This window comes from Mobula hypostoma, chromosome 21 (genome assembly GCF_963921235.1).
Source record: "Mobula hypostoma chromosome 21, sMobHyp1.1, whole genome shotgun sequence".
Classification (NCBI taxonomy): Eukaryota; Metazoa; Chordata; class Chondrichthyes; order Myliobatiformes; family Myliobatidae; genus Mobula; species Mobula hypostoma.
This window is the reverse complement of record NC_086117.1, coordinates 40,368,563-40,394,441: the sequence shown is the minus strand read 5'-3', so window position 1 is coordinate 40,394,441 and position 25,879 is coordinate 40,368,563. Positions and strand designations below refer to the sequence as shown.

The following is a 25,879-nucleotide window of genomic DNA, read 5'->3' as shown; positions in this document are numbered from 1 at the left end:
TTTGCAACTTCCTTCTCCCCACAGAATGCTACTAAAAGAAGATAATTTGGATTGTTTGTACATTTACAGTTCCTTATGTTCTCCAAATATAAAAATAAATGCTTACAAGGCCAAGCATACAATAAATTGGGTGGTTTCAAACAAACATTGGTGAGTCTAAATTCTATTCTTATTCATGACTGCATTGACAGGTTCTTCGGGCTGATTTGATATGTAGAAAAGTGCAAAAGAGAGAAGCCTCGTGAAATTGAGGCTTAAGTATATTGTTGAAAACAAGTAGCGGCACTAATTGTCACCTTCTATGAAGTACCTGGCCTAGTAACAGTTATTAGTGGACGATTGAAAGAGGAAATCTCTCCCTTTGATTAGCAAAGCAAAGGATATCCAGAAAGATGCTGATATTGGCAAAACGTTTGTTAGTACTGAAAGGTCCCACCAAATAACTTTTCATTGCTTCAAATAATAACCTGAGCGCAAGTTTTTTTTATAGAAAGGATCTTTATTGTTAAACAACAGGGGTAATGCATATCCATCAAATCCCAACCACTTTTTAATGGGCTTGGATAGTTATATTAAGATGTGCAAAATGGTATTTTGTAGATTTGTGTGTTTTCTAATATTTAAAATATTAAAGCTAATGGAGCTTTGAAATAGAGTGGCTGATTGATTCATTCTGGTTCCTTACTGGTCCCAGATAATATATGTAGATTCACACTCAGGTTCGTCATGGAAGAAATCTGCTAACTTTACCCATTCCTGCCTAAGTGTATCTCAAGATCCAGGCATATGTTTGACCCTAAAACGTTTCACTTGTTTACATCCTGCTTTTAATTTTCTCAGTAACTTCAATGAAGAATTGCCTTACATCCTAAATTACTGTTGCATGTCCAAACAATGGCCCTATGCTCAAAGCAGAATAAATGTTTAGATCAATATCAAGATGATTGTTTCTCTGGAATTTATTTGATTATACATTCTGACTAAGGCAAACCAATTGTGCTTTAAGAGTCAAGAGGCTGTGAGAGAATGTTAATGCAGATGATGTGGTTCTGTAGTGCAAGTACACGATCCATCAGGGAATATCTTGATAAACGAAATTTTTCAATGTGTTTTTCTGAATCCTTATTGTAAATGTTTTCTTTTATTCAGTTGTTATACTTCAATTGAAGCTTTATCACATTCGCAGTAGGAAACGAATCTTCATAGCCATTGCCTTGTGTGACAACAAACTCTGTTTGTTCATTTGTTTTCTGAATCACAGTGCATTCAGGATATTGCCAAAATTAGTTTTTTGTTCCATAGCCACAACAATATAAATAATTGCAAATACTAGGAACCTTATCCAAAAACCGAAAGTACAAAAACATCATGGATCTGGCAGCATCCATAACGAAGTGGGACTTTGAACATCATGTCCCTCCCTCCCTCCCTTCCGCTCTGCAGGAAATGACTGCCTGAATTAATCAATGTTTCCATTTTTTAAAAATTTACTCTAAATTTGATTGCTTCAGAATTCTATGGAAATAATGCTCATTATAATAAATATAAATACTCATTTAAAAATGGAAACCTCTGGGAAAATTATCTATGCAGTCTTAATTTGAAATTATTAATCTCTTGAATTAAAAGTTCAAAATTTGAAGTAAATTGATTATCTAAGTACATATATGTCACTGTATACTTCCCTGAGATTCATTCTCTTGCTGGCATTCACAGTAAGTACCAAGAAACACAATAATATCCATAAGAAAACTACACACAAAGACAAACAACCAATGTGCAAAGACAACAAATTATGCAAATACAAAAAGAAAATCAAAGTAACATTAGATAGATATGTAATAAATAATATTAAGAACATGAATTGTACAGTCTTTAAAAGTGAGACCACGTGGAATTCAGCTCAGTGTTATGATAAGTTACCTACTCTGGTTCAGGAGCCTGATGGTTGAGGATAATAACAGTTCCTGAACCTCGTGATATGGCACCTAAAGCTCCTGTACCTCTTTCCTAATGCCAATAGTGTGAAGACAGCATGGCCTATATTGGTTATCTCAACACAAAATTCAGTTCCATTTTTAACAATGGAACACAACAGACCAGGTAAAGTAAAAATGGATTAGATTATTCATTCTGTTTAGCTGGAAAGGTGCACTTTAACTCTAAATGTGAGGCTGGCTTTGTATAAACTACAAACGTTTGTAACTAAATTCTGGGCCTTTATAACTACTTGTACCCAACAGAGGATGACAAATTCATCCTGTAATTAAAGTTGAAAAGAAAAGATGGAATCTGAAATAAAATTTAAATATTGGAAATACCACTGTAGATGAGTCATCATTTGCCTGTATTGATAAAGGATTAAAAAATCTTTAGAGTACTTCATCAGAATTGACTGAATCCTGTTTGTGTCCTTCAGGATGGTCTGACTCTTAACATTCACTGCTTGTAGGAGATTGGCAGGTCAGGCAGCATATGTGGATGGAAATAGCCAATTGACATTTTGGGTTGAGACCCTTCATCTGGACTGACAGATAGAGAGGAGATAGCCAGTATGAAAAGGCAAAGTGATAAGTGGATAACTGGATCCAGGTCATAGGCAGTGTAGTCGCGCTGATACGCAACGAGTGAAAGCAACACACTGAGTCGAGCATGGTCTGGTTAAACTGTTTACTGTTTCAATCTGCGCATGCTTAAGTGCCGGCTCCCAGCATCCCCCACTCTTTGCGGGGCGGAAGTGACGTCGGCTTCCGGGCCAAGGTCTGCCCTGCACTCAGAGACCCCTCGGTTGCCGCTGGCTGTGGACTCGCCCGCGACTGCTGGAGCTGGTTCACTTGCTGTGTGGGCAAGCCACCACATGACTCCCCCTCCCCAGAACCAGCGCTAGGAGGCGCAGAGTCTACAGCCTGCACACTGTCAGTTCTTTTAGGTGGCCGGCCTCTTCGTCATGGGGGTGGCACTGCAGCTAGGCGTTCAAGGTCTAGATGCGCCAGTTTGAGACGGTCAATGGTAAAAGTCTCTTCACGACCGCCAATGTCAAGAACGCAGGTCGTCCCATTACAGCGCACCACCTTGTAGGGTCCTTCGTATGGTCGCTGCAGGGGTGGTCTTTGCGCACCTCGGCGAACGAAAACATACTTGCTCTGTTGTAGGTCCTTGGGCACAAAAGAGGGTGTTGTTCTGTGATGGGACGTCGGGACTGGGGCAAGTGTTCCAAGGCGCTCCCGGAGCTTAATTAGGACCGCCGTAGGTGTGTCCTCCTGGCCACGGGGTGCTGGCACAAACTCACAGGGAATTGTGAGCAGGGCACCATAAACAAGTTCAGCCAATGATGCGGCCAGGTCCTCCTTGGGTGCCATGCGGATGCCAAGCAGCACCCCGGGGAGTTCGTCAACCCAGTCTGGCCCTCGGAGGCGTGCCATCAGGGCTGACTTCAAGTGCCTGTGGAAACTTTCCACCAGGCCGCTGGACTGCAGGCAGTCGTTTGGTGGAGCTGGATTCCGAGGAGTTGTGCCAGTGCAGACCACAAAGCCAATGTGAACTGCACACCCCTGTCTGAAGTGACCTGGGCTGGAAGTCTGAACCATGCCACCCAGGTGGTAATCAGGGCTCTGGCGCATTTCTCCATGGCTGTGTCAGCGAGTGGGATAGCTTCCGGCCACCTCGTGAACCTGTCCACCATGGTGAACAGGTATCTCGCTCCTCGAAACCGGCAGTGGGCCGACGATATCCACGTGGACATGTTCAAAACTCCTATGTGTTGGCTGGAAGTGTTGCAGTGGGGCCCTCACGTGCCTCTGGATTTTGGAGGTTTGACAGTGTGTGCATGTCCTGGCCCAGTGCCCAACCTGCTTGCATAGGTCGTGCCACACAACCTGTCTGCGATCAGCCGGATGGTCGCCCGGATGGAAGGGTGGGCTAAACCGTGCAAGGCCTAGAAAACACGGCGCCTCCAAGCAGTCGGGACAATGGGCCGAGGTTGCCCAGTGGACACATCGCAAAGGAGCTCATTACCTTCGGGCCCAATGGGTATGCCTTCGAGGCAGAGTCCTGAGATTGCAGTTCAGTACGCCAACATCTCGCTGTCCAGTCGTGGCGCCTTGGCTAACGCTGCATAATCCACCCCCGGAGACAGAGAGTGCACTGATTGGACGGAGGTGCATGACAGCGCGTCAGTTACCATGTTGTTCTTCCTGGAGATGTGCTTGATCATGGTGGTGAACTCCGAGATGAATGACAGGTGGCGTTGCTGGCGGCCCGACCACGGGTCCAATGCTTTAGCAAACGCGAAAGTGAGGGGCTTGTGGTCTGTGAAGACCGTGAACTCCCTCCCTTCCAGGAAATACCTGAAGTGCCAGATGGCAAGGTATAGGACCAGCAGCTCCCTGTTGAAAGTGCTGTACTTAAGTTCTGGGGGTCATAGGTGCTGGCTGAAAAAAGCGAGCGGCTTCCACTGGCCTTCGATGAGGTGCTTGAGCATGCCGCCAACTACTGTGTTGGAGGCATCCACAGTGAGGGCAGTGGGGATGTCGACCCGGGGGTGGACCAGGAGCGTGGCGTTTGCTAGTATGTTCTTGGCTTGTTCAAAAGCTGCCGTTGCCTCCTCTGTCCAGGTGACCTCTTTGACCTTGCCAGACATCAAGCCGAAAAGGGGTCGCATGATCCGGGCCGCTGAGGGCAGGAAACGGTGATAGAAGTTAACCATCCCAACAAATTCCTGCAGGCCTTTAACAGTGCTGGGTCTGGCGAATTGGCGGATGGCTTCAACTTTTGCTGGCAGGGGCACAGCTCCATGGCGGTCGATCCGGTGTGTCCCAAGAAGTCGATGGCGGGTAGGCCGAACTGGCACTTGGCGGGGTTGATATCCAGGCTGTAGTCGCTTAGGCGGCGGCAGAGCAGGTGTAAATGTGCTAGTTGTTCCTGGTGGGAGTGGCTGGTGATAAGTATGTCATCCAGGTAGATGAACAGAAAGTCCAGATCTCACCCTACTGCGTCCATCAGGCGCTGGAACGTCAGCGCCGCGTTTTTGAGCCCAAACGGCATCCTGAGGAACTCGAACAGGCCAAAGGGGGTAATGAGGGCCGTCTTGGGTACATCGCCCAGGTGGACTGCGATCTGATGATACCCTTAGACCAGGCCAATCTTCGAAAAGATGCACGCCTCGTGCAGGTTGGCCGTAAAGTCCTGGATGTGTGGTACCGGATGTGGTGGCGTCGTTCAGCCTCCTATAGTCGCCGCACGGTCTCCACCCTCCCGCGGACTTGGGCACTATATGGAGTGGGGAGGCCCACGGGCTGTCGGAATGCCGCACAATCCCCATCTCCTTGAATTCCTCTTTCGCGAGGCGGAGCTTGTCGGGTGGTAGCCTGCGGGCCCGGGCATGAAGGGGAGGTCCCTGTGTGGGGATGTGGTGCATCACGCCGCGCTTGGGGTCTGTTGAAGAAAACTATGGTGTGATGATAGATGGGAACTCCAATAACACTCTGGAGAACTCGTTGTCGGAATGAGTGATGGAGACCGGGTGCGGGGCCGGTAACCTGGCCTCACTGAGGGAGAAAGTCTGGAACGTCTTCGCATCGACCAATCGTCGTCCCTTCAAATCCACGAGCAGGCAGTGCGTGCAGAGAAAGTCCGCACCCAGCAATGTCTGTGATACTACGGCCAGCGTAAATGTCCATGTAAAGCTGGAACCGAACTCCAAGGGGATGGGTCTTGTGCCATAGGTGCGGATGGTGCTGCTGTTGGCTGTCGTAAGTTCTGGTCCTGTTCTTCTAGCTCGGGTATCATGGCTCGGTGGGGGTTAAGACACTGATTTCCATCCCCATGTCCACCAGGAATCTATGACCAGAGTGCTTGTCCCAAACGTAGAGGAGGCTATCACGGTGACCAACCGCCATAGCCATCAGCAACAGCTGGTCCTGGCGTTTCCCTGGAACAAGCATGGCGGTTGGCAGCGACGGGCCCCAGAACCCCACCTTTGATGATAAAAACACCAAGTCTTAGAAGTGGTGCCATCTCTTGGTGTGGGTGTTACGTGCTCCGCTGCTGGGGTGTGGGCGAGCTGGATTTTCAGCCGTGCCGCAGCACTAATTTCAATGGTGGTTCCGCCATTTTGTTTGGCGCGCCAAAGCACACCCAGCGGGCAGCCACCCTGCGCGGGTCTCTTAAGTCTTCATCTGCTAGCAGGAGGCAGATGTCTTCTGGTATTTGCTCCAAGAGGATCTGTTCAGAAAGCAGGCAAGGCTTGTGGCCGTCTGCCAGTGCTAGCATGTCACTCATCAGGGTTGATGGCGCGCGGTCGCCCAGGCCGTCCATATGTAGTAACCGCGCGGCCCATTCGCGGCGGGAGAGGCCAAATGTGTGGATTAACAGGGCCTCAGGGCCTTGAGTGCCTTGTACCTGTCCGTTGCCGGGGGCTGATGCAGAAAGTCGATAATGCGGCTCGCTGTCTCCTGGTCGAGGGCGCCCTCCACGTAGTAATACCTGGTGGTGTCTGAGACAATTTGTCTGATCTGGAACCTGGGCCTCTGCTTCCTTGAACCAGACCCGGGGTTGAGTGGTCCGGAAGGTTGGCAGTTTAAGAGAAACTGCATTCTGCAGAGCCGAGTCGTTCATGCTGGGTCCAAATGCTGTTGGACCGTTGGGGTCACCAATGTTGCGCTGATACGCAACGAGTGAAAGCAACACACTTGAGTCGAGCAGGGTCTGGTTGAACTGTTTACTGTTTCAATCCGCGCGCGCTTAAGTGTCCGCTCCCAGCATCCCCCGCTCATTGCGGGGCGGAAGTGACGTCAGCTTCTGGGCTGAGATCTGCCCCGCACTCAGAGCCCTCTCGGTTGCCACTGGCTGCGGACTCGCCTGCAACTGCTGGAGCCGGCTCGCTTGCCACGTGGGCGAGCCGCCACAGCAGATAAATTGTGCTAATTAATGATTTTTAAAACTTCTGAAAAATTGTGTACAGTGGAAATAAAGATGTTGCAAATAGAGTATATGGTGAATCCTCAGTGTAACACTTTCCATTCAATATGTCTCTTTCAAATATAAGCTATCTGTCAAACATTTAGATTAATAATTTTGTTAAATCTGACACTTTGTAAATATGTTTTATTAAAAAGAATTCATTTGTACACTTCATAGAACACATACCTGGAAACATGAGAGAAAAATATACTGGTTATAAAAGTTAGAGCATCGGAGGGAATACTGCTTATCTGGTATTGCAGATATAGTATTATCCAATGACAGATACTCATAAGATGTATGTTACTATGTGTGTCTTGTACATATGGTGCTTAATTACTATACATCACATGTTACATGTATGATTGGTTCAGGTAAGTGACATTGAGGTTAAAGATCAGCCATGGGTTTTATTAAATAGCAGAGTAGACATGAGGGTTAAATGACCGACTGCTCTTAGTTAGTTTGTATATTGATCTGTAACGGCACAAGAAGAAATCAGTTTGTGCAGAGTGGGAAGTAAATTAATAATGATGTATGATAATGATACAGTGTTTTTTGTCCACTGCTGTCATGTTGAAAATGTTCAGAAGCTGAGGTTTGTAGTTCTGACTTTTGTATTTTTATTCTTTAGCTGGAAACTGTTCCAAAGCACTTGACTGTGCAATAAAACGAAGAGAATCTTGCACACCTGGATTGAAGGGTTGTGGGTCGTGTCTCCCTGAATTTATTGAAGACGAAAAAGGAAATTGTGTACAGAAGCACTCTGTACAGCAAGGTAAGTAATGCAAAAGTTCGAATTCTATCTTTTATGGAGGCCAATGTATCTACTTCTAGACTTCGAGCAGAGGATGAGCTGTGTTTATAGGCCTGTGAGAGGTTGTTTACTTTTTTTCCTTCCACATTCAAACTGTTTCAGTATATCTGGTTTGTTTTATTATATACAACATGGTTCTTTCATCCCTTCTGCTTAAATTGTGTAATTCTGAATACCTCCTTGAAATGATCAAGGTTGACAGGCTCCTTCCTAACCTGGCTTCAACGTAACTACAAAACATTTTTCTGCCCTTTTGCATTGGCCTCAAGCTATTCAGTTGCAACATCATCACCCAGGAAGAGCTGGGACTGGTCACTCAGTGCTACTCTTGCGTGCGACGCCCTTATTATGAAATGTGTTATTTGTTGTAAAAAAAATCAACCGACTCGGTATGACTTCCCTTTGAAATTAACATGCATCATCAAAGCAATTTTATTTAAATTAAAAGAGATTGTACTTTTTTTAAAAGCAGTTTTGTTTAAAGGCTACAGCAATGATATGCTTCCATTGGGACTGAGGGCTGAGATGTTGAAGTAGAAAGAGGAATGGGAGGAATGAGAGGCACTTAATCTCCTGTCATGCTATTTTTCAACAGATTCAATTACTGCGAATTCAGTTCTGGTCAGCTTTAAAGTAATGTTACTTGCTGGTAATCTGAGAGACAAGTCCCTATGGAGATTTTCAAGGCAAAATCTTCCCTAATTCTGATGCTTGTTTTATTGTATGTAAGTTCAAGGGAAGATCCCTGGAGTCCTGCAACTGTGTTGTTAATTGGCAGTGTTAGCAGCCAACCTCATTGGAAACCAGGGAGGAAAAGCTGCCATAAACACCAGAAAGTCTGCAGATGCTTAAAATCCAAAGCAACGCACACAAAATGCTGGAGCAACTGTCTAGTAGCATCTACTAGATAGTCGATATTTCACTTTCCAGCTCGCCTCCTTCCCCTCCCCCCCACCTTTTTATTCTGGCATCTTCCCCCTTCCTTCCCTGTCCTGAAGAAGGGTCTCAGCCCGAAATGCCGACTGCCTATTCGTTTCCATCGATGCTGCCTGATCTGTTGTGTTCCTGATGCACCATCAATAACTCCAAAAGACTGGAAGTAGAGTAAATACGGAAAGGCTTTTATTCGCAGTAAAATGTGACTTCCAGCATGCTGAGTGTCTGCCCCTGGACTGAGAGGAGGAGCCAAGGCCCAATCGCCTTTATTCAGGTGTCTGTGGGAGGAGCCACAGGGGCAGTCAGCAGAGGGGCGTGTCCAGACAGGTAACCCAGTTACAACATATATATGTGGTTTCCCACAGTTCCTCCATTATTTGTGTTGCTAAATGGATGAGTTTTGCCACAGTTCCATTTTTTTCCTTTTAAATTTAGTGAAATAAGAGTACCAGTAAGGAAAAGGTTTAAGGAGGAATACAGTTCAACACTGTGATAACCTGCAGAAGATGTCCAATGGAAATTTTTGTCAAATCCATGTATCACAGGCAATTGTTGAGTTAATCCTAATTAAATACAGGTTCCCTTGGAGTTAAGCTGCTCCTGCCTCAGGGTGAAACTGAGCAGCTGTTCCAGAGATATCTCCTAATGGTGTTGAAGGCCATATTGATGGCATTGTTAATAATCTGAATGACCAGCTTTATGTAGTACATACCTCTGGCAGACTGGGACAAATTACGTGTTATGCTGTATTGACTGTAATTGGGAAAAAGATATGTTTTGGTTACAGCTGTTCAATTATTTACATCAGCAGTAGACAGAAGTGTGATGAATTACAGAATGATGATTGAGGCTTCAATTAGGAAAATATTATAGCTTTGTTTACTATGATATGAGACTTGTTCCAAATATTTCTTAACTGTTTTGTTGATGTAAAATCTAGTCAAACATGTTTTTATTCAGGAATAAAGCTAAGTAAGAATACAGAATGTGGAAATATTAGTCATGTCCTCATCCGGCATTTGTGCCATGACCTTTATCATCAGGGTTTGTTGATAAAATTGAGCAGAAGGAACTTAGGCTGATTTATGTTGGGGTTAGGAATGCTCATATTACTTGTAGTTCCCTTCCTAGCATTTACTCACCAAGGAGGCTTCAAGAACATTATTAAATGTTATCCTGTGACCACCTGATATCCCTTCTCATGAGAGATTGGAATTCCAAGAATGCAGTTGCAGGATTAAGTTACTTGGCATTTCAAGCTGCCCTACCTTTCAATGGGATCATGGCTGATCAACTCCAGGCCTCAGCTCCAACTATGTACCAGATTCCCGTTACTTAATCTTTCAAAAATTTACCTACTTTAACACAGAGTAGTACAGAACAGGAATAGGCCCTTTGGCCCACAATATCTGCACCAGATGCAATACCAAATTAAACTAAATCTCTTCTGTCTGCACATCCTATACCTATCTTAAATACCTCTACTGTATCTGCTTCCACCAATATCCCTGGGAGTCCATTCCTGGCACCTGTTTAAAAAAAATGCCCCAAATATCTCCCATAAACTTTCTCCATCACCTTAAATGTCTGTCCTCTAGTACTTAACATTTTGGCCCCGAGAGAAAGATTCTGACTGCCAACCCTATCTGTGTCTTTCATAATTTTATAAACTTCTCTCAGGTTTCCCCTTAGCCTCTGCTGTAAAGAAAGCAACTCAAGTTTGTCTAACTTCTTCTTACAGCTCATATCCGCTAATCAGCGTTCTGGTGAACATCTTCTGTACCCTGCAGAACCTTCCTGTTAAGGGGTGAATTGCACATAGAATTATTTTCTCTTTAATTACCCTACTGATCCATCATTTACAAATCTCTGGGGTAGAGAATTAGAAATTCATTACGTTCTGTAAGAAGAAATTTCTACAGACCGCAAGAGATCAGGCATCTAGGTGCAGACATGTGAAGAATCCTAGCCAAAAATATCAAAGAGGATAGAATTTTTTTTCAGATATATAGAGAGTAAGAGAGAGGCAAAAGTGGATACTGGACCATTGGAAAATGACGCTTGAGCAGTAGTAATGGGGGACAAGGAAATAGCAGATGATTTTAAGCATTTTACATCAGTCATCACTGTGGAAGGCAGTAGCATTATGCTAGAAATTTGAGAGTATCAGGGGTCAGAAGTGAGTGTAGCAGCTATAATTAAAGAGAAGGTGCTTTAGAAACTGAAAGATCCGAAGGTAGATAAATCACCTGGATCAGATGGACGACACCCCAGGGTTCTGAAAGAGGTAGCAGAAGAGATTGTGGAGGCATTAGTAATGATCTTTCAAGAGTCACTAGATTCTGGAATGGTTCCAGAGGATTGGAAATTGCAAATGTTACATCACTCTTTAAGAAGGGAGGGAGGGAGGCAAAAGAAAGGAAATTATCAGCCAGTTGGCCTGACTTCAGTTGTTGGGTAGATGTTGGAATCCATTATTAGGATAAGGTTTCAAGGTACTTGAAAGTCCATGATAAAGTAGGACAAAGTCTGTATAGTTTTTGAAGGGGAAATCTTGCCTGACAAATCTGTTGGAATTCTTTGAGGAAATAATAGGCAGGATAGACAAAGGAGAGTTGGTAGATATTGGTTACTTGGATTTTCAGAAGGCCTTTGACAAGGTGCCACACATGAGGCTGCTTAGCAAGATAAGAGTTCTTGGTATTACAGGAAAGATAGTAGCATGGATAGAAGATTGGCTGATTGGCAGGAGGCAAAGAGTCAGAATAAAGAGGGCCTATTCTGGTTGGCTGCCAGTGACAATTAGTGTTCTGCAGGAGTTGGTATTGGAATCATTTCTTTTCATCTTATTTGTCAATGATTTGGATGATGGAATTGGTGGCTTTGTAGCCAGGTTTGCAGACGATACAAAGATAGGTGGAGGGCAGGTAGGGTTGAGGAAACAGGGATTCTGCAGAAGGATTTGGACAGATTGGGAGATGGACAAGGAAGTGACAGATGGAATATAGTGCAGGGAAGAGTATGCTGATGCACTTTGGTAGATGGATTAAAGGCATAGATTGTTTTCTAAATGGGGAAGAAAAGTGAAAAATCAGAGGTGCGAAGGGACTTGTGAATTCTTGTGCAGGATTCCCTAAAGGTTAATTTGCAGGTAGAGTCTGTGGTAAGGAAGGCAAATGAAATGTTAGCATTCATTTTGAAAGACTGCAATAAGAGCAAGGTGTGATGCTGAGCCTTTATAGGGGGTTGGTCAGACCGTACTTGGAGTATTGTGAGCAGTTTTGGGCCCCTTTTGTAAGAAAAGATGTGCTGGCATTGGAAACGGTTCAGATGAGGTTCACAAAAGAATGATTCCAGGAATGAAAGGGTTAACCTATGAGGATTGTTTGATGGTTCTGGGTCTATACTCGCTGGAGTTTAGAAGGATGAGGGGGATCTCACTGAAACCTCTCGAATATGGAAAGCTCTAGACAGTGGATATAATAGGGAGGATGTTTCCTATAATAGGTGAGTTTAGGACCAGAGGGCACAGCCTCAGAATAGAGGGATGTCCATTTAGGACAGATGAAAAGGAATTTCATGAGCCAGAGGGTGGCGAATCTGTGGAATTCATTGCCATGGATAGCTGTGGAGGCCAAGTAATTGAGTATATTTAAAGGAGAGATTGCTAGGTTCTTGATTAGTCAGGATGGCAAATGTTACAGTAAGGAAGCAGGAGAATGAGGTTGACAGGGATAATAAATCAGCCATGATGAATGATGGAGAAGACTCAATGGGCTGAATGGCCTAAATCTGCTTCTATGTAGGATGTGTTATAATTTAAATGTTAATTCTCTGTTTAATGCTTTGAATATCCATAATAGATATTAATCCTGTTAATAAAAGGTGCTATCAACGTATCTGCAAGGTATCAGTTCACTTCAAAGGCTGGATTGTAGGATGTATCTCACTCATAGTCTTCCATTGATTTGAGCATTCGAAGGGCAAAACCAGCCATAGACTGTCTGTGCTCACTCATGCGAGGAAAATTACGGCAGGGTTTTGCGCTCATCAGGGTTGCCATTAAGTGTTTTGTCAGTTGGCTTGGCTAAGAATTGAGGCAATGCTGTCAATAAATCTTGAGTGCCGTTGCAATTATTCGAGAAAGCTCAGAGGGAACCAGCTTTAGAGATGAAGGCACAGTAGTGACAAGGATCTGAGCTGAGGGTTTCATCTCTATAAATCTATTTTTCCTTGGTAATGGGCTCTGCAAATAGGATGTACAGTACAATACAATAGAACAGATTTACTCTCAAAAATAAAATGACAATGTCAAGCTTCATTTCTCTTGCTTCTATAGTAAAGAGAGCTGAACTATAATATGACTGCTTTTCCATTAACAATATGGAAGCAACACATGACCACTACTGACTAAAAGCTGGCTCTTCATTAGACAGAAGGTCAGGGTCTGCATACAAAAATCTACTAATTGTTTGATGATGTCAATCTTCTCCCATCTATTACTATAGTAGAGATGCCAACCACAGATCTGAGATGCTGTCTTTTTTAAAAATTATGTCCTTCATGGGCAGTGAGTTCTTGCTGTTCGGAACTCACCAAGTGGCTTGCACTTCAGGATCTCCAGGAGTGGCTTGGAAGATAGCACCTTCAGGGCTTGGCCCTGTGGTGTGTCTGAACTCTCTCTTTCCCTCTCCCTCTTCCTCTCCCTCCCCTCTGTCTCAGAATTTCATTTTTATTTTGTTCTAAATCCAATACTTGAATGAATGTTGTGATTCAGCATAAAACTATGTTCCTCTTGGACAATTTCAAAATAATTATATAAGTTAAATTTTTTTTGAAGCCCCTCATGCTTTGCCATTTGGTTTCCCCTCCAAAAAGGCCTTTACTGTTAAAGCAGAGTGCACAACCCCCTTCCCCCACCCCTGGAAATCACCCAGCTGCTGAATGGCCAGCTCCTTTCCATGGTGGGGAAGAGTGTGGCTGTGTGTGGAACACACAAAATGATTTTTCAGTCTGGAGGTGTTGACTTTTGACTGCTGTTTTCCAGAGGGAGCAAGTATAGTCTAAAAACAGCAAACTGCAAGACACAGGTGAGACCATTGCCTGCGAGTTTATAGTGACAATAGGAATCCAGAGAGGTCTGCAGGAATTTCAAGTTCCATTATGCCTGCATGATAATAGGGTGTATGGAGCTGAGCTGACCTAATGCATTTTTGAAATTCTTCACACTTGCCCAAGGATCCCTTCCACCTGTCCCACAATCTCTTTGACCCACCACTGTCAGGACGGAGGTTCAGGAGCATCTGGACTAAATCTGCCAGACTGGGTAACAGCTTCTTCCCCCAGATTAACGAATGCCCTGACACCACCAAGATCTCATTGCTAGGACAGTGAGCTTTTTACTGTTACTGTACTGTTTACTGCTTACCTGAGCTGCACACTTCACATGCATTTTGAATTATATGTTCTGAATTTATTTGATAATAAGTTCACGGGGGAAGCCCCTAACATTGGCGATCACACTGTTATATGTATTGATATATGTATTATGGGTGCACCATGGTCCCAGGAATATTGTTTCATTTGGTTGTAGCTATGTACAGTCAGATGACAATAAACTTGAACATTGCTGCCTTTTCCCTTTAATGCTGCTATGTTGTTCAATGAATCATCTCTCCTATAGACAACAATCTGCTCATGATAGAGATTGCCCTGCAGCTGGCTCAGTGTTAGTAGAGTGCTGATTTTTTTTTTCCAAAAATACTTTATTCAGAAATATTACAAAATAAAAATAATTACATACAAGAACAGAAAACCATTCGTTGACTGTGAGTCCTTATTCAATACAGTTATTAACAATAAAAATTTTGCGTTGACTCTCTGTTCATTTACAAATGAAAGATGTTTACAGTAAATCATGCGTTTACTCTCAACCCTTGGTCAAGAGTTAAGACTTATTAACAATCAAATTATCAACAATAAAGGCAGGCAATGGCTCTAATACTTTCCCAAATTAACAATTCCACCTGCTCCTTGGGCACCATGTTGATTATCTGTCCACACCGTTGATGAGGGTAGGTCTCCTCCCCACCCAACCCCTCCCCCTCCTACGGGTGATGAACGTTAAACTGTGGTCCTTCCCCACCGGGCCTTCGCGGTGGCCGCACCAAGTTTGAGTGCATCCCTCAGCACGTACTCCTGCAGACGAGAGTGTGCCAGTCGGCAGCATTCAGTCACCAACATGTCCATCTGCTGGCAGACCCCTAGAGTGCTGATGGGTCAGCTTGAGGTTCCAAGGTGCTACATCGTTGATCTGTTTCTTTGTGAAAGCAGAAACTTGAAATATCAGGCAACACACATCAAAGTTGCTGGTGAACACAGCAGGCCAGTCAGCATCTATAGGAAGAGGTACAGTCGACGTTTCTGGCCGAGACCCTTCGTCAGGACGAAGGAGACCAGCAACTTTGATGTGTGTTGCTTGAATTTCCAGCATCTGCAGAATTCCTCGTGTTTGCGAACTTGAAATATCAGCTGTTCTGTTGCCAGAGTGTTGAATGTAGTTGGCACTGTTATTTTTGGAATAGGAGTGATGACCGTCATGGTTTTGTGTGATGTCCTACTTGACATGTAGGATCATTATTATGCTTTTAATCATTTTATGCATTCATTTTAATAGGCCAGACAACACACCAAACATTCCAGTTTGTCCCTTGTGATCTTAGTAGTACTGCCAACTAAGTTAACTTTTGGCAAGCTATTACAATAGGTGTCTGATTTTCTTACCTGACTGCAGTGCGTTAGTGGCTACCATCTCCCTTCTTGCACTGCGTCTGTTAAACTTGCTCTTTGCTTTCATTGTGCTTAACTAGGTTTGATGCAATGATGACGTGGGGTGTCAATCCTCACCCTCATTAACCACTGGAAGTGTTAATCCTCAAAGTCTTGCTCTTTCTTCATCTCTAAGTGTGATCTCCAGTGTTATACACTTCCCCCATGAGCCTGCAATAAATCTCCAGCAAATTATCAAAATCAAGATTGCACCTCCACAGGAAACTTCTACCCATGTATCTAATTTTCCATGCCTTAATAAAAGGTTTGTGTTTATACCAGCACTAGCTGCTGCACCTGGTGTTGTTCCAGCAATTATGCTGGCAATCATGACGTTTGAATTTGTGTTTCCTGGAATCGCATTTTTTTCTCCTTGTAAATATGAATAATATAATTGGCTAAAGTTATGTAATTTAACTAAAGTTACAAATAAGAATATACATATGAAAAATGTCAATACAAAAATTACCTGTAATACAGTTCTCTTTAAATAAGCAGGTACCTACCTATGCACCATGTGTAAATTTACAATTTTGATAGTGAAGTGCTTTAGAGTCCTTCACTTTTGAAATCACAAATTTACACTTGGTTCATAGATTGAAAAGAAAGAAATACAGTGTAAAACAAAATGCATAGATTATTTGAATCTAATTCTGGACCAACCAATATACAGCTGAAAAGTATGAAGTTTTGGACTTTGTTAATCTCATTGCAAAACTGAGTTCAATTGGGAACTGAAGGCACTTGAATTGAAAAGGCAGATCAAGTGGAATAATTGATATCTGAGGGACAAAGTCATTTTCTCCAATGGCATTACCAGTAATTATAGTTGCCTCAATTATGTGTCATGGTAATATTTGAATAATAATCTTGTACATTGCAAAGTATTGGTGGATGCAAGTTCCTGAATAAGATAACCGGAATTCTTTTTGATTCATGATGATATCATGGCATGCCAGGTGGTAACAGATTTTAAAAATTCACCAGGAAAAGGTACGGTCTCTTCAATGTCTGTCCCATTGTCAATATATATATTTTGCGTGCTAAAATTGCTGTTCAATACAACCATTGATAATTCAACTATTATTGAGTAACTTTTGAGTAAATAACTTAAATCAGATCGTGAAATGATGTCACAATTTGGCCCAAGTGTTAAATCAAAATGACTTATGTTGTGACTTCCTTAATTTCTCCACTTCCTAATTTAAGTAAATTTGAAGCAAACTGCTTTACCAACAGATTGAGTGCCAAATCTATCATATATTGTTTTTAAGAATATTTGTTAACAATTCCCCAAATATATGATGCTTTAATACAGGTTTTTAATTCATCTACTGAAATATCTAGTGGAATTACAGGTAGCATTTGACAAAAATCCCCAGGTAGCATTGAAGTAACATCACACGTTAATTATTGTCTAAGGTAATGATGCAACATTCAATCTAATTTACATTGAGCGCTTTGTGAGCCATTGTGCATTCATTCCAGGCAATAAGTTCACAATCTTGTGGAACTTATTCCTTTACAGTTCCTCTACAGTTCACATCCTGGAGTCTCCACATTTATCGGATTGAAAGGAAGTTTAAAAGTTAAACTTGCAATTTATCTCGCTTTCAGAAGTATTGAACAATCGCTAAATATGCTATGACCAGGGCAATTTTATTTTGCTTTTGGACTTTAACCAAAAGTAGATTAATGAGAAAAGATTTTCCCATTCTATCAAAGTAAATGGTTTCCTGGGCATTTGTAAGCAACCTCAACAATAGTAGCTAAGGCATTTATTTAGCATATCTTGGTTGATTTTTTTGGATACATTCATACAATTTGTTTAAATTATAGCAGATGTTCAACACAAAAGCGGTGCTCAAATTTTTAGTTTCTCTTTGTTGTTGGGATAAAATGAAAGTATTTGGGTCACATCCACACAAATACTTAATGCCTCTGAAAGATCTCTTGGGAACAAATCATTTACAGTGTTATTTTTGGCAGTACTTTGTTGTTAGAGTTGTTATTTTTGCAGTTTTGCAAAACGTTTAGAAAGTTTTGAAAGACTACACTTAAGGCATTTACAATCTGTGCATCCATTGTTTTATTAAATCTAGGAGAACTTGACATTATTAAGACCCATGAGTTTACCTAATGATTTTTTTTCTAGTGAATGTTTTAAATTTTGCGCTTTTGTCTTGGGATTTGTGTTTGTCTGTTGTGCTTTCAGTATCTTCTATCAGGACAGATGCGAAATATTTGTTCTAGGTTTGCAGTTTCCTTTTTCCCTGTTATTAATTTGCTAGTTAACTAGTAGCTGTGGTTAAAATGCATCCATGATTAGAAGCTGGAAACTTGAACAGTAGAAGAACACAAATTTTGAAGAGAAAAAGCAGGGCATGACAGCAGATGTTATAAAGGTTCCTAGAAGTTGACCACTCAAGAACCATCCTGAGTTCTGGAAAGAAGTGATGCTTAGCTGCCTTATAAGTAGCTAATGCATGTAATATGATTCTACATACATACAAGTCAACTGAAATTGTATGACTGTATTCCAGTGTACTAATCCCATGGATTTAATCATAACCAGATCAAAGGCTGTATCCTGTCCTCTTCACATGTCTTGCCTGAATTGACAAGCAGATGAACTCCATCCCCAGTTACTACACCGACAAAGACGTTCCAAATTGATGTTCTTCAATGTAACAACTGGCGGGAGGAGTTCATCTGCCTGTCAATTCATGCAAGGTATGTGAAGAGGACAGGATAGTAAAACTACGATGCTTTCAAAGACCTGAACGTCAGGATGATGTCAGATGAAAAGGCACAAACTCGCCCTCAACTCTACATGGAGAACTGTCTTGATGCCTACTCATGATGTCATCAACTAGAGACACAGATCACATGACCTAAATGACTGCTATGCAAAACTACCAACAAAGGGTGCTAAATGACAAATAAAATAACTGACTACTAAGGCAGCACAGGCTGGGTATTCTGTATTATTTCATTCACCTGCTGACTCCTCAAACCTTTCCATATCCAAGGCATAAATCAGAATCGTGATGGAATATTCTCCATTTGTCTGGTGATGATCCTGTATTGAACTTAATATGTATTTTACTTAATTGCAGTTTCACAATTAAGGTCTCATTAAAAACCTCGAGGAAAGCTTCTGTCTCGGGTGAATTTTAAGAAGGTTTTTAACTCACCGCATAGAATTGAATTGAATTAGAAACATAGAAACATAGAAAACCTACAGCACAATACAGGCCCTTCAGCCCACAAAGCTGTGCCGAACATAAGACAAAGACCATAAGACAAAGGAGCAGAAGTCGGCCATTCGGCCTATCGAGTCTGCTCCGCCATTTTATCATGAGCCGATCCATTCTTCCATTTAGTCCCACTCCCCTGCCTTCTCACCATAACCTTTAATGCCTTGGCTACTCAGATACCTATCAATCTCTGCCTTAAACACACACAATCACTTGGCCTCCACTGCCGCCCGTGGCAACAAATTCCACAGATTCACCACTCTCTGGCTAAAAAAACTTTCTTTGCAACTCTGTTCTGAATAGGCGCCCTTCAATCCTTAAGTCATGCCCTTTCGTACTAGACTCCCCCACCATGGGAAACGACTTTGCCACATCCACTCTGTCGATGCCTTTCAACATTCGAAATGTTTCTGTGAGGTCTCCCCTCATTCTTCTAAACTCCAAGGAATACAGTCCAAGAGCGGACAAACGTTCCTCATATGTTAACCCTCTCATTCCCAGAATCATTCTAGTGAATCTTCTCTGTACCCTCTCCAACGTCAGCACATCCTTTCTTAAATAAGGAGCCCAAAACTTCCCACAGTACTCCAAGTGAGGTCTCACCAGCACCTTATAGAGCCTCAACATCACATCCCTGCTCTTATACTCTATTCCTCTAGAAATGAATGCCAACATTGCATTTGTCTTCTTCACCACCGACTCAACCATGGAGGTTAACCTTAAGGGTATCCTGCAAGAGGACTCCCAAGTCCCGTTGCATCTCAGAACTTTGAATTCTCTCCCCATTTAAATAATAGTCTGCCCATTTATTTCTTCTGTCAAAGTGCATAACCATACACTTTCCAACATTGTATTTCATTTGCCACTTCTTTGCCCATTCTCCCAATCTAGCCAAGTCTCTCTGCAGACCCTCTGTTTCATCAGCAATACCGGCCCCTCCACCTATCTTTGTATCATCAGCAAACTTAGCCACAAAGCCATCTATTCCATAATCCAAATCGTAGATGTACAACTTAAAGAGAAGTGGCTCAACACAGACCCCTGTGGAACACCACTGGTAACCGGCAGTCAACCAGAATGGGATCCCTTTATTCCCACTTTCTGTTTCCTGCCAATCAGCCAGTGCTCTGTACACATATGTAACTTTCCCGTAATTCCATGGGCTCTTATCTTGTTTAGCAGCCTCGTGTGCAGCATTTTGTCAAAAGTCTTCTGAAAATCCAAATACACAACATCCACTGCATCCTCCTTGTCTAGCCTACTTGTAATTTCCTCAAATAATTGCAATGGGTTTGTCAGGCAGGATTTTCCTTTAAGGAAACCATGCTGAGTTCTGCCCATCTTGTCATATGCCTCCAGGTACTCCATAACCTCATCCTTGACAATCGACTCCAACAACTTCCCAACCACCGAAGTCAAGCTAACAGGTCTATAATTTTCTCTTTGCTTCCTTGCCCCCTTCTTAAATAGTGGAGTAACATTAGCAATCTTCCAGTCCTCTAGAACCATGCCAGAACCTATTGAATTTTGAAAAATCATTGCTAATGCCTCCACAATCTCCACAGCTACTTCCATCAGAACATGAGGGTGCATTCCATCTGGTCCGGGAGATTTATCTACCCTTAGACTATTCAGCTTCTTGAGTACTTTCTCTGTCGTAATTGTGACTGCGCACACTTCTCTTCCCTGACACCCTTGAGTGTCCGGTATACTGCTGATGTCTTCCTCAGTGAAGACTGATGCAAAATACTTGTTCAGTTCCTCCACCATCTCCTTATCTCCCATTACAATTTCTCCACCATCATTTTCTATCGGTTCCATATCTACTCTCACCTGTCTTTTACTCCTTATATACTTGAAAAAGCTTTTAGTATCCTCTTTGATATTACTTGCTAGCTTCCTTTCATAGTTAATCTTTTCCCTCTTAATGACCTTTTTAGTTTCCTTTTGTAAGCTTTTAAAAACTTCCCAATCCTCTGTCTTCCCACTAAGTTTCGCTTCCTTGCATGCCCTCTCCTTTGCTTTAACTTTGGCTTTGACTTCTCTTGTCAGCCACGGTTGCATCCTTTTTCCATTCGAAAATTTCTTCTTTTTTGGAATATGTCTGTCTTGCGCCTTCCTCACTTCTCACATAAACTCCAGCCACTGCTGCTCTGCTGTCCTTCCCACTAGTGTCCCTTTCCAGTCAGCTTTGGCCAGTTCCTCTCTCATGCCACTGTAATTTCCTTTACTCCTCTAAAATACCGACACATCGGATTTCGGCTTTTCTTTTTCAAATGTCACAGTGAACTCAATCATGTTATGATCACTGTCTTCTCAGGATTCCTTCACCTCAATCTCTCTAATCACTTCCGGTTCATTACACAATACCTAATCCAATACAGCAGATCCCCTAGTGGGCTGAACAACAAGCTTTTCTAAAAAGCCATCTCGCAGACATTCTACAAATTCTCTCTCTTGAGATCCAGTGCCAACCTGATTTTCCCAAACCACTCGCATGTTAAAATCCCCCACAATTATCATAACACTGCCCTTCTGACAAGCCTTTTCTATTTCCTGTTGTAATTTGTAGTCCACATCACTGCAGCTGTTAGGAGGCCTGTATGTAACTGCCATCAGGGTCCTTTTACCCCTGCGATTTCTTAGCTCAACCCATAAAGATTCTGCACCTTCCGATCCTATGTCACCTCTTTCTAATGATTTAATATCATTTCTTACCAATAAAGCCACGCCACCCCCTCTGCCTACCTGATTATCCTTCCGATACACCGTGTATCCTTGGATGTTCAGCTCCCAGAGACATCCATCCTTTAGCCACGTCTCAGTGATGGCCACAATATCACACCTGCCAATCTGTAGCTGTACGATAAGATCATCCACCTAATTCCTTATACTGTGTGCATTTAAGTATAACAGCTTAAGTCCAGTATTTGGTACTTTTTGTTTTGATTGCACTGCAACTCATCCCAATGGCTGCAAATTTGCCCCATCACCTGCTCGTCCTTCCTGACATCTTTACTGCTCACTGTCTTAGATTTATTTCTGTTTTCCCCTTCCTCTGCTCTATCATTCTGGTTCCCACCCCCCTGCCAAATTAGTTTAAACCCTCCCTAACAGCTCTATTAAACCTTCCCGCATGTCCTTACCTTAGAAATTACCTAGGGTTACCCATAGCCCTCTATTTTTTCTGAGCTCCATGTACCTGTCCAGAAGTCTCTTAAAAGACCCTATTGTATCCGCCACCACCAGCGTCGCCAGCAGCCCATTCCACACACAAAGCACTCTCTGAGTAAAAAAAACTTACCCCTGACATCTGCTCTGTACCTACTTCCAAGCACCTTAAAACTGTGCCCTCTCGTGCTAGCCATTTCAGCCCTAGGAGAAAGCCTCTGACTATCCACACGATCAATCCACATATCATCTTATACACCTCTATCAGGTAATCTCTCATCCTCCATTGCTCCAAGGAAAAAAGGCCGAATTCACTCAACCTATTCTCATAAGGCATGCTCCCAATCCAGGCAACAGCCTTGTAAATCTCCTCTGCACCCTTTCAATGGTTTCCACATCCTTCCTGTAGTGAGGTGACCAGAACTGAGCACAGTACTCCAAGTTTGGTCTGACCTGGGTACTATATAGCTGCAACATTACCTCTCGGTTCCTAAACTCAATCCCACAATTGATGAAGGCCAATGCACCCTATGCTTTCTTAACCACAGAGTCAACCTGCGCAGCGCTTTGAGTGTCCTATGGACTTGGACCCCAAGATCCCTCTGATTCTCCACACTGTCAAGAGTCTTACCATTAATACTATGTTCTGTCATCATATTTGACCTACCAAAATGAACCACCTCACACTTATCTGGGTTGAACTCCATCTGCCATGAATTTACTTTATTTCTTACATCCTTCACATACATGAGGAGTAAAAATCTCCCTGATAACATTATTGCTAAATACACTTGTTCAATAATCTGGAAGAGATTATTTGAAAGCAACACTGGCATGTTGGTAGCTAGAAACAGCAAGTAGTGTATCTGACCCAGCAATGGGATGCACATTTAAGATTGTTTTTAATGTAAGAGAGGGAAATCAGAGTGACAAGTGTTGCAGACTGTTTATTGCATATCACTAGTTTTCGGTGAACTGTTACACCATAATTTATGCAGAATTTGAATGTAGTATTTGGTGTTGAAATGTTTCTTCCTCAAATTTTTATTCAGTCTTGGTGGTAAATTGGACAGAAGGAAAATAAAATAAGGATTGTCACAAATAGCTTTCGAAGTTTATGAAAGAAATACAGTGCCAGCTAAAGACTTGCAGGCAGCATCTTCATAAGTTACTGTGGTTGCTGTAGAGAAGAAAAGATTGTTTTTTCTCTTCTACACTTCGTTTACTTACCAAATGCCTGTCTAGAAATTATATAAAGATTTTTTTTGTATTAGTTGATTCAGTTTAATTGAAGAATAATTCAAATGTTCCACAAAGTTTGCAGTTTTCCATCTGGTTCTTCCGTATGTCAGTGTGTTTTTGGACTGGAGAGCCTAGATGTGCACGCGTTGACATCGCATGAGTGGTCTTCAGACAATGTGGATCACGTACAGATGTGAGCCTTTGCAGGGCATGCAAAATCTTCTTCAGCATTATGTAATGTCGAATTGTCTGACCAGAACCTAATCTATGGACCCTGCTGTGAGACCTCAAATTAGTCCCCAGTTTTAAGTACTTAGCTGATCATTCACCCTTCTTCGACTACTCACCTCCTGACTCAAATCTTCTGATTCCCAATTCCTAGTGCAGTGGAGCATAGAAAGTAGTTCTTCTTTATAAGGCTTATTTGGTTGCACACATCTTGAGCACCTTCAAATAGAATGTCATAAGGTCTAATATGCCATTTCATTTTTGGACTGTAGATTTTGATATGACAATTTCATAACTACAGTTTTCCTTTTTCTATTCCTTGTTTTGGTTCAGTGAAACTGAAAGCCTTCAAATTCACTGTCTAAAGGCTAGGACAGCTAATTCTAAAGACATAGAATGATGTTCACTTTTGTATCTTCTGTAGTTCTTTTGTTTTACAATGACATTTTTTAGAATAGAGCCACTTAGGGGCAACATAATGTACTGCATGTTTCAGAGAGAGATTTTTCTAATCAAAAAGCTCAGTTATTCAACTATTTATAGAAAAGTCACCTGGACTAGATGGACTCCATCCCAGGGTTTTGAAAGAGGTAGATGAAAACATTAATGGTGATCTTTCAAAAACCACTAGATTCTGGAATGGTTCAGGAAGTCTGTAAAATGGCAGATGTCACTCCACTCTTTAAGAAGAGAAGTGACATTAAGAAGGGAATGAAGTAAAAGACAGGAAATTACAAGCCAGTTAACCTGATTTCAGTGGTTGGCAAGATGGTAGTCCATTTATTAAGGATGAATTCTAGGTGTACTCAGAGGCACACAATAAAATAGGCCAAAGTCAGCATAGTTTCCTTAAAGGAAAATCTTGCCTCACATATTTGTGTAAGAATTGGAGGAGATGGCAGTTGAATGCGTGGCTGAGGAGTTGGTGCAGGGAGCAGGGTTTTAGATTTTTGGATCATTGGGATCTCTTCCGGGGAACATGGGACCTGTACAAATTGGATGGGTTGCACCTGAACTCGAGGGGGAGCAATATCCTTGCAGGTAGGTAGCATGGTTTGGGAGGGTTTAAACTAGTTTTCAAAGGAGATGGGACCTGGAGCGATAGAGCAGTGAAAGAAGTGCATGGAGTAAAGCCAGATCTAACATTTAGAGAGGCTTTGAGGAAAGAGAAGCAGAATAAAGGGTGTAAAGGTAATAAGGTAGAAGGGCTAAAGTGTGTGTACCTCAGTGCAAGAACCATCAGGAACAAAGGTGATGAACTGAGAGCTTGGATACATACATGGAATTATGATGTAGTGGCCATTACAGAGACTTGGCTGGCACCAGGGCAGGAATGGATTCTCAATATTCCTGGATTTCAGTGCTTTAAAAGCGATGGGGGGGGGGACTGGGGGAGTGGTGGCATTACTGGTCAGGGATACTATTACAGCTACAGAAAGGGTGGGTAATGTAGCAGGATCCTCTTTTGAGTCAGTATGGGTGGAAGTCAAGAACAGGAAGGGAGCAGTTACTCTATTGGGGGTATTCTGTAGGCCCCCTGGTAGCAGCAGAGATGCAGAGGAGCAGATTGGGAGGCGGATTTTGGAAAGGTGCAAAAATAACAGGGTTGTTATCATGGGTGACTTTAACTTCCCGAATATTGATTGGCACCTGATTAGTTCTAAGGGTTTAGACGGGGCAGAGTTTGTTAAATGTGTCCAGGACGGATTCCTGTCACAGTATGTTGACAGGCCGACTAGGGGAATGCCATACTAGATCTAGTACCAGGTAATGAACCGGGTCAGGTCACAGATCTCTCAGTGGGTGAGCATCTGGGGGCCAGTCACCGCCACTCCCTGGCCTTTAGCATTATCATGGAAAAGGACAGAATCAGAGAGAACTGGAAAATTTTTAATTGGGGAAGGGCAAATTATGAGGTTATAAGGCTAGAACTTGCGGGTGTGAATTGGGATGATGTTTTTGCAGGGAAATGTACTATGGACATGTGGTTGATGTTTAGAGATCTCTTGCAGGAAGTTAGGGATAAATTTGTCCCGGTGTGGAAGGTAAAGAATGGTAGGGTGAAGGAACTATGTGTGACAAGTGAGGTGGAAAATCTAGTCAGGTGGAAGAAGGCAGCATACATAAGGTTTAGGAAGCAAGGATCAATATAGGGAAGCTAGAAAGGAGCTTAAGAAGGGGCTGAGAAGAGCAAGAAGGGGGCATGAGAAGGTCTTGGCGAGTAGGGTAAAGGAAAACCCCAAGGTATACTTAAATTATGTGAAGAACAAAAGGATGACACGGGTGAAGGTAGGACTGATTAAAGATAAAGGTGGGAAGATGTGCCTGGAGGCTGTGGAAGTGAGTGAGGTCCTCAATGAATACTTCTCTTTGGTATTAACCAATGAGAGGGAACTTGATGATGGTGAGGACAATATGAGTGAGGTTGATGTTCTGG

General features: G+C 42.6%; 1 protein-coding gene across 1 annotated transcript in view; it reads left to right on the top strand.

Annotated features, from left to right (window-relative positions):
• Nucleotides 1-25,879, top strand: part of LOC134359936 (neural proliferation differentiation and control protein 1-like) — a 229,874-nt gene that overhangs the window by 104,216 nt on the left and 99,779 nt on the right. Inside the window, exon 2 of the mRNA XM_063073802.1 lies at nucleotides 7,595-7,738. Coding sequence (XP_062929872.1) covers nucleotides 7,595-7,738 — 144 coding nt within the window. The remainder of the gene's footprint in view (nucleotides 1-7,594; nucleotides 7,739-25,879) is intronic.